Consider the following 10152-nt stretch of genomic DNA (forward strand, 5'->3'; position numbering starts at 1 on the left):
GCACATTTATTTGAGGTGGGGAACTACTGCTCCACAGGTGAAAATGGTGAATACAAAGAATAGTGCCGCTGTTGGCCCATTTTGGTACTTCTTACAATTTAATGGAAACACCTTTAAAAATAATCTGGTATGTACATGTCTCCTGGAAACTCAACGGCTTCTTCAGAACAAAACACACTACGGTTCGCCCCCTCCCCTCTTCAGCCAGACAGTATTGCCAGAGACTGTGCTCACTTCTAAAGCACATAATCCTGCTTTAAATTCAGTGCTATTTTCTTTCAGAAAGATCCAAAGTTGTACTTTTAGATAACAAAAGCATTTATGTTACAAACATTCAAAAATGGAAGCTTATGATTCTGGCAGACAAACGTTGCGTATTAAATACAAACCAGCCAGCAATTACCGAACATAAAAAACTTACTCAATCATAAAAAAATACTATAATTCATCACCACAGACTTTTTACATAGTTATAAATAATAAATAGCATAACACAGTAGATTACAAACGGATTTATTTTGCCCCGTTAAAGTCTTTAAAAAGTAAAATATCTATTGTCTTACCTCAGACTGACCAAGGTACTGCGTCGAGACTACTCACAGCTCAAAGAGTAACTCCTTCGCCAAACAATCTGCAGAGCTCCCATTCGATCCAAACTTTTAAGCCTTTCCTTAGAAATCAGACGTCTGCTAGCTGCTCGCCCTGCTCGTGACCAGCACAGGTCCAAGCGCCGGCCACAGCGACCACTCTGGCTGCCGTCTCGCGGCAGAGCCAGGACTGCCCACAGCACCTCGCAACGGAGCACGCGCCTCGGGAAGGAACACTAAGGAAAGCAGCATCCACGACAGATTCTGGTAAGCACTCTACAAACAAGCTGTACACAAAGGACTTTTCCCACCCACCCCTCTGGTTTACATTCCTTGATTTTGTAACAATGTCCCCGAAGGCACAAAAATACCTATGACCTCAATGCCACAGGAGACATCGACGGTGCCGTACGCGGTTCTCCTACACAGTAGTTTAAATAACTCAGTTATCTGCACTGTATGTCTTAGATCGAGACGTGGATTCATTCTCCTTGGCCAAATCTTTTGGAATATTGACCTTGTTTCATACAATCTGTAGGATAAAGCATCTGGGGAGAGAACTATGCAGCTATTTTAATCATGTTTGTAGAGCACTGTTATTTCTTCACTGGTGGCAAAAGTGCCAATCATTAGATACTCTATTGTGGGCTGTTTGGTTTCTTTTTTTTTTTTAACATAATAAAGTGAGATTTCCAGACCCACTGTGGTCTTCAGTAATAAAAAAAAGACTAGCAGCACTAAGAAAAGATTGTTTTTCTCCCTTCTGTAAGAGAATTTGAGGCTAGTGACTGAAAAAGAGCAAGGAAAATGGTTTTACTCAATGGTAGAAGTGCCAGAGCATAAATTAGTATTTTCAAATCCTTCCGAACCAAGTGATTTCCCTAGACATAGTGACCACGATAACAATAGAAGTATTTTCCTAAAAACTGCAACATTATAATAGGTAGATACCTATTCTCGGAATCAAAAAGTGTATGCAAGTTCCTGAAAGCAAAAAGTTAGTATAATCTGAGCAGACATCTTTCTTTTTTAAAAAATAAATTCGCAAAACCAGACATTAATATGGTCTACAATGTCCATTAAATGGATAAATAAAAATCACTGGAAAGTCACCAAGGATTACATTTATGGTTTTTCCTTTTAATAATCCTCACGTTAATGGTTCAAGGATCAGAGTTCATTTCTCTGCACGAGCGTACAGTGAGGGAACAGCACAGCCAGACACTGACTCAGTAAGTCACTTGGGTGAGAGATCATCCATTAAGATGAATGAGGAGCATGAGTTTGAGCACGTTACTGGAGACTCCGCAGTTATGCTGCCTTTAGTCAGCGAGTCAGAGGAAGAGCCAACGCTGCTGCTACTCCCATCAAGAATATCTGAAGACAGGCTGGGGAAAAAGAAGAAAGTCATTTAGTAACGCGGGCATGATTACGTCGTGTACAAAGCTAAGGTACTTTTGCCTTTGGAGAGGAGATGTAGGAGACCTATACTACCACTCAGTCTCTACTGCAAGACTGGCAGCCCTGAAAACTCCTTGTTTTCTGTAGCATGTTATATATATATTCATGCTCCTTACGGGAATGAGGAGCAGAATTAATTTTTTCCTTTAACATGCAGAACATATTATGACTCTGATTTTAATCAGTTATACAAAGGAGATGAAAAATAACAAGAACAAAACCTTAAAAAGTTATAGGAAAGGAATCACAAGCATCTGATCAGCAACAGAGCAAAGATGTCATTAATTAGCCAGTGTGCTTTTCAACGTTGCACTACACAAAGCAAGATTTTGAAACCTGTTTTTCCCTCGTAAGAAAGAAATTCCTGTGTTTGGATTTCAGTCTTGATACAAGACTCCAGAGAGCACATAAGCTGATGCTTTTGCAATTTTGCTGGAAGCAACACGAAAAAATACTGCTAGGCAGTTTCAAGTCAGTAGGTAAAGTGAAGTTCTAGTAATACAGAATTGGTATTTCAGAATACTTAGTATCTGACTCTTGACACAAAAAATAACTCAGCTTAAATCGAGAATGCATCAACATGAACTATGTGATGGCAGTAAAACCATGCACACATTTTCTAAGTGTTCATGCAAGTACCACAGATGCTACATGGCCACACCTACAACGCAGTGAAATGATGAAGCTTCATTTGAGACAGAGTAACTTTGCTTATGAACCAACAGGGATTTGTCACAACTATATCCAATATAAATGTTTCCATGCACAAAATCTAGGCTAAAGTCTGCTCAGGAAGGATCGATCAAAAGGAGCAGGAACAGCGTCACAATACCGCAGGAACAGTTCCCAGTAACGTGCGTGCACAAGCTACAGACAAAGGGTTTTTTTCTGCAAAAACAAAATGAAAAAGCTTGTGATAATAAATGCACATTCCCTGTTTCGGCATTTCAGGGCACATGAAATATTTTACCATGAACTGAGATCTGTCAGATGCGTAACATCTGGAGAAAGCATGTTGGTCGTTCCTTGAAAAAGTCTCTTTGGCTGACTTTCAGTTTCCATTTCACCTAAGAAAAATAGTGCAAATAATCAAACTCACTTGAGTCTCTGGAACATCTACTTCCTATTTGTCTATTGTAAAAGAGAGGTTTGTCCCACACTAGAGCAAGGTTGCATCTATAACACGTTAAGCCCACCAATTCAGCAAACCAAGCACTCGGGCACGACATTGACACTAGCAGTTGGTTACCCATCCAGTCCTTCCCTAACTAACACTGCTGCAGCACCTGCGGGGCTACAACGACCTCGGGAGACACAAAACCAGGCACCTGCTACTTAGACTACAGTCAGACAAAATAATCTAAAGCAAATTCATCACTGTGACTTAATTTTACGTAAGAAGTTGCAATGAGGCAAGTGACGTAAGCCAGGATACAGACATTAAAACTCCTAGTGATTATGAAAATCAGAACGCCAGCCTGGTTCACAGTTTCACCCTCCTGCGTACAACAAATTCTGATCCATATGTACACTTGAACAAAAAAAGTCATGCGCACGTACCTGTAATCGTCTACTGACATTAAAAGATTAATCATGATAAGGAAAATTCATACAGTCTGTTTAGCATAATCTGCCCTCAGAATGAGCTAATTCATTAACAGCTTCTGTACAACAGACACATTGGAAATATCAATGATGTTGTCAACAATTTTAAAGAAAAAAAATCCCTCTCAGCTACAGTTTAGTTTTTAGTTTGGCAACAAAAACATGTGAAATGGAAATAAGCTTTCTGGATTTTTACCTACACTTCACAGCAGTTGTGGTGTCAGTCTGAAAAGCTGACAGAGGCTAAGCATTTCAGCAAACCAGTATGTATATATATACACACACACGTTATGTAAGAGAATTATGCTACCACTCATTTTACAAGACTTAACGCCCCCCGAAACTGCCATTTCCTTTAGCCCATGGGAACACATCCCCTTCTCTGAATGGAAGAATAACAGCTTCTATCAAGCAGAATAGGCAAAACACGTTCATAAAATACTCACTCTTATACAAAAACGAAGAAAACCCAAACCACCAACTTAGGTAACTCTTTGGCCACTTGAAATTTCACAAAGACAAATCTGCAGTGCTACAACGCACCGCACCGCCTACCAGTATTAATTCCCTCTAGCACTGAAATGTTCCTCCATACACTGCTTTCTTCCCTCCACCTATCACGGTGGCAATCTGTTACCCTGTCACGTCTGCAGAGTACGAACCGCAAAGCTGCTGCTCAAATTCAGAAAGTAACAGGATTATGTATTTAGAAAAATAAATTAGGTTCATTTAAATGGATTAAAGGTTTTAAAGTTAAGTACCATTTTGAAAATTTCTTGATTATTTCATGTTAAAAAAGGCAAACTCCTATCTCCACTTCATAACACACACTCCACAAGAGCACATGGATGGGGTGAGGAAAGCTTGCCCTTTACCTGGACTGGTTTTAATACAATCTGTCTGAAGCCTACTGTAAAATGTTTTAAGTAAAATAAGTATGACTATCTACTGATCACTGAGCTTGATAAACTTTTGTTCAATTTTTAATGCCCCCAGAATTCATAGAAATAAGTCAAGACAGAATTGGCACCTATGAGAAAACTTGTCTCTCTCCCCTGTCAATTCAACATAAGTTAAACAAAATTCTTTATCTGATAGGAAAAGCAGTCCTAAAAAAAAAAACCCCACACAAAAACCAAAACCCACTACCAAAAAAAACCCCCAACAACTCCAAACCAGTACTTTTCTCAAAGGCTAAACATAACTCTTGTAAAATAAAAGGACTTGCTTTGGGTGCAGTTGAGAATACCCAAGTTAAAAAACCCCAAAACGCAGAAAGGATAAGCACAGCTAGAGGCACACTTGTCCTGCTATGGAGACTTGTTCTGGGATCTGGTTTGAATATCCCTAACACAGAATACTTCCATGAAAGAATGCAGCTTTCCTCCTTCAGGAGAAAAGGGCACTGATCTATTCCATTTCACTAAACACTCTCTGTCTAAACTTTCAGAGTAAAAACAAACATTCAGCACTAAGTTTAGAAGATACTGCAGGAGTAGCAACATTCCTAAGATGATCCGAAGGGTGTGCACGGTACAGTGGTACCCTTCAGAATATCAGGACTTACTAATACTCAGAATATTTAATTCACTGTGAAATAAGGTAGCTGCTTTTAAAGTTCTTCTGTTTTAGACTAGCTACTGGCAAACAGCAGTGCACCATGGATACAAGTGCATTAGATTTACAGAACAACACACATTTGGAAGAGAGAGAAACATACCTAGCTGCAAAGCTACCTCCATATTAAAACATCTGCTAACATAAATACACATACCTTTTCTTTTAATGGGGCCAAGAACACTGGGCCTGATACAGTTGATGGGACTCTGACTCCTCCTGCTAGAGAGAGAACACGGATAGTCAGGTCTGCAAAGGTTCCAGGTTCACCCACCACCATCCCTAGCATCAAATCGACACAACCGTGTCATATGAAATGCTCTTCAAAACTATTCCCACACAACTGGGATGCTTAGGGAGTCCAGGTACACAGCACTGCCTGCTAGAACAGATTATCTGCTCTACAAAGTTGCAGGAAGTTTTCTAGGGTCTTCACCTTCATCACATCCTCACTTCAACCTATTTCTAAATTGGGTGTAATACTTATATAAAACTGATACGCTGAGAAATTTAATAAAGTTCACTTAAGTAACCAGGAATTTCCCCGCAAATTCCTAAGTCTCGTTTGAAGCTGACAAGGGCTCCCACAACAGCACCCACACAACGCTGCTGTTGGTAAAGGCTAAACTCCCAGAGTGTTTTTGTGTGGCAATACTTCAGCTATTGAAAAACTAAAGTCCATTAACACCTTAACATCAGCTTTAACTAATCTTTGTGCTAGCCCTAGAATTTAAGCCAATGCATACTTGTTACCTGCAGATGTTACCTACTTGGAAAATCGCCTTGTTGGACTGGGAATCGGACTTGGAGGTAATCCATTACTGCTCACAAACATTTTCAATGATGGTGAAAAGCATTGCTGCAGAAAAAGTCACATTAAGATGCTTCAGAATTTCCTTTTAAATACTCTGGTGTTTCCCCCCATGCTCCAAACAAAACATCCCCTAATAAAGAAAAGCTAGTAACAGAATAATGCAGAGATGACCAAACGCAATCTTGGAGGCATTAAAATTTAACTTGCAAAAACATACTGGCTAATGCAGTACTGCTCAGATTAACCTAAAATTCAAACCTACAAGACACATGAAATTGAAATCTGAAATCTATTTAGACAGTTTTCTAAATAAGACGCTTGTTTCTGTTCTTCCTGTTACATTTAGGAACATCAGCCCAGTACCCTGGGCTTAATTAGTGCAAGGAACTTGAAAACTCAACCTTGTTTGTCTCACTCAAAATACATTTGACCTGAAACTTTAACAAAATATTCCAGAATAGAACCAAGTATTTAGCTCTGTGCTTCTGCAGCTAATCCGAGTTTAGCTCATGAATGCCCATAGCTAAGCACAAAAAATGTTTCTGTCAAGTTACCTACTACTGCTTTGCAGTCATGATCCCAAAGATACAGGACCAGCTGCCAGCATCAGCGTTCTGACAGGAACACATTTACCCAGCACTGGTATGCGGCAGCTCCATGCATCAGGACTGGCAGAGGCACGCAGTGAAACAGAAGCAGTACAAAGGCAGAACCACAGAAAATGGGGAAAAACAAACAAGGTCAAGCAGCCTACCTTTAAACATAGTTGGCAGTTTCCCTGTACTACGTTTCAGTTTTCCAATCCTCACTGGAAAAAAATTGTTTAAAAATCTACCTCTTCCCTTTTTCCAGCGTCTGCCATCAGCCTTCCGTGCAAAGTCAGCATGCCCAAGTCCTTCTTCACAGTGAGTTTACACCTTCCTTTCCATAACTGACAGACATGTTTCTGTCCTCACCACACAGATTTGCACCTTCTGGTCTTTGCCTACACCCGTACTCTACGCAGATGACACATTCCGATGTTGGTGCTTCTTTCCCAGCATCCCCCACCTGTCCAGCTGAAGGTCATGTCCAAACCTGACTACTCTAATAACCACTTCCAGCTTCCCTAGGAGCAGAACCCTAATCCCTCCAAACTTCGCTCAAAGCAGCAGCTGGAAGCATTCAGCGTGACAGAACCGCCACTCTGCTTAAACTCTGCAGGCTCTAGGATGGTAAACCTCTGGTTCTTATAAAACGTGGCTTTGGGTTGGGTGGTTGTTGCTTGGTTGCGGGTTTTATCTATTTATTTATTTTTTCCAAACTATCAAACAATTTGTGATTTTACACATCTTCACAATTCACCTTGGTCTCAAATTCTAAACCATCCACTCAGTTTGGTATTTCACTTATCCTACCTTTCCTATTCCTCTCGTAGGCGAAGGTGCAGGCGAAACTGGAATGAAGTCTATTCTCTTTGGGGAGGAAGATTTCTCAGACTTGTCCAAGTCATTGTCACTCTGTAAACACAAGGTTGTAAACTTAACACTGGCACAGGAAATTCCCTTGGAATCCAAGGCACAACCTTCTAACAGAAGGTCATTGGGCCAAATGCACAAAACGGCTAAAGCAGATTAACTTAAGATCTTAAATTATTTTCGCAGTTAATTCCTCTCTTTCCTTTAAATTCATCAGTGGATCATAAAAGCAGAATTAAATAGGAAACATCTATAAAGATTACCAGGCTCAAGCTTTCCTCCCATGACTGGCTTATCTGCATTGCTGTTTGCACTTCCCTAGAACACACACACACAAAAAAAAAGTCCTATCAGTAGCTCCAAAGAGGATAATTCTGGCTATTTTATCATCTTGTTTCAATAACACTCACCTTTCATGCGCTGTTTCTCTATTCATTAAATCCACTCCTTCCTCCTGCAGGCGATACATGTTGTAAGTTTTCCCATAACGTTTGATTCATCACAGGTACTCAGAATAGCACTCATGATTCAATAATTTGCCATTAAAATTGAAATTTGACCAATAGGAGGCACTCCAAAATGAAGAGACTGCTACCAGTCTCTGCTGCACTTCAAAAATACAAGGTAGTTTAAACTTGAGTACAATAAGCTTTGTAAGGATGCTTCCTTGTTGAAATTAAGTCTTTTAAAGGACTCAGTTTCCTCTAGTACTTGAAAAACTCAATAGGAAAGAAATTCCCATTATGCAAGTACTTCAATACCATATAATTCTCTTCACTGTGATACTAAATACACAGACAAAAAAGTACACTTACCCTCCTGATCTGATGAAGTCGGCTACTAGGAATACGAATGGGAGATGATGACAACAACTGAAAAAAAGTGACAGCCACAATGATTAAACCACGCATCAACAGCTTGCATACGTTCCATTCACCTACATTTGCAGCGAATTAAAAATGAGCTGTACAACTACACGTGGATGACTCGACGGTGCAAAAACCCTGACCTTCAAGAGAAAAGACTTGCTTTACCACTTATAAACTCATTCTGTCACTCAGCCAGTGGCACAGATCTTAGACTTGCAAGCAGGTACCGCTTAGCATCGCAAATACAGATACCTATATATGCCATGTGGACAAGTGAGGTATTATAGATGGAACTACAAACATTGTATAATTCCCAACTGCCTAAAGTAAGACGAGAAACTCCCACTAACTTACACAATCAGTTGGCTGTTATAAAGAAGAAATCTCAGTGTTTCAGCTCAGTCTTGAACAGCACTCTCTCTAACTTTACTTTTGCAATCTCTCAATTGCATGCAATTTTACCTATCTAATTCCTCTGGAACTTTGGCTACCACCATATACAAATGGGCCAATGGCTCCCACTCAGGATAGATGCCCATGTGTCTACTGTAATGCCTACTAATCTGCGTTCCAAAATTTTTGACTATTTCCAAGAAATATGGAAACAAAAATTTTGAACTAAAATTCCATCTTGCTTTTTTCTGAACAGAAGACACATATTTCAGGACTTTATTGTTTCTCAAAACCTGTAGAACTTACTTAATCCTCACTACCCTCAAATGACTAAGAAAAATTTTAGTGGAAAAGAGCAGATCCCCCAGTTGACAAGGAAAGGCTGAATAAAAGAAAGGCAACATCTTTGAAAAGTTCAGTAACTGCAGTACTGTACACTACCAGATTTGTATAATAGCAGGCAGAGTATCACCCAGCAAATAAATTACTCTTCTTTAAATGATTTTCTGACATCTAGCGTTCAGCCTTTGCAAACAAAGAGTGCCTCTGACAAAAAAAGCCCCACAAAACAGGTCAAAGACTTGTGGCGCTCTCTACCATTTTTACAAGAAAGGAAAAAACCCTTTCAAGACTTGTGACAGCAGTTTTCTAACCTATGGTCAGGTTCAAGTTAACTTTGAAACTGCACTTAATAATAGAATCACACATAGCTTCAGCTGCTGCTGTCTTCTTGGGGAGATACAGTTAATACACCAGTATTATTTCACTGTAGGTTGCAATTACAGGTGAAAAAAACCACACATTCTGCAGCCTGGATGCTTGCTGGGATGCTTGTGCAAATACAAATCAAGTCTAACTTCATTTCTCCAGCCCAATTATTTCATGTTAGGTGTAAACAAAATGTGCTTAAGATTCCTTACCATACCGTGGCGGCTCATAACTGTTGTGCTGTTCCTGCGAGTTCGCAACACATAAGGCTGAAAAACCTGTGAGTTGTCACTGGAGGGAAAAAAAGAGAGTTGTGAACAACTTTCTAAGGTGGGCTTTACTTGAACCTACATAGTACCGAGATACACGCTCCCATCTCCCGCGCACTGAAAACATCCATTTTGTTTCAACAGAAGCACTGCTGGCACTGACGGAGCCCGGCGAGCACGCTCCTCCTGCCAACCCGTGCAGATGCACACAGTGCGCTTCTACGGGGCCTTTCTGCCAGCCACAAGCAACCCGCCGCCTCGACTCCAGCATTCCGAGAAACCACTGACACGTTTCACAGGCCTCCGCCACGCACCAGCACGGCGCAGGGAGAGCCGGGGGCCTGGCACCCAGCACGGCCAGCCACGGGGCTT

The 10152-nt window shown here is 40.5% G+C and overlaps 1 protein-coding gene across 4 annotated transcripts; it reads right to left on the bottom strand.

Moving 5' to 3' along the window:
- Positions 1-1824: 1824 nt before the first annotated feature.
- Positions 1825-9798, bottom strand: FAM122B (family with sequence similarity 122B). 4 transcript variants are annotated; one of them, XM_010147297.1, is made up of 9 exons: positions 9724-9798; positions 8357-8413; positions 7952-7995; positions 7805-7859; positions 7482-7583; positions 6041-6129; positions 5428-5489; positions 3019-3115; positions 1825-1975 (listed from the first exon to the last, which is right to left on the bottom strand). In XM_010147297.1, the coding sequence occupies exons 1-9, from the start codon at positions 9739-9741 to the stop codon at positions 1825-1827; spliced, it is 675 nt and encodes a 224-aa protein (XP_010145599.1). In that variant the 5' UTR covers positions 9742-9798. The 4 variants fall into 4 exon arrangements, with proteins under 4 accessions (XP_010145599.1, XP_010145598.1, XP_010145601.1 ...); XM_010147296.1 differs by having other exon boundaries at positions 5428-5492; XM_010147299.1 differs by lacking the exon at positions 8357-8413.
- Positions 9799-10152: the final 354 nt, after the last annotated feature.

This window comes from Eurypyga helias, unplaced genomic scaffold (assembly GCF_000690775.1).
Source record: "Eurypyga helias isolate BGI_N326 unplaced genomic scaffold, ASM69077v1 scaffold26302, whole genome shotgun sequence".
Taxonomy (NCBI): Eukaryota; Metazoa; Chordata; class Aves; order Eurypygiformes; family Eurypygidae; genus Eurypyga; species Eurypyga helias.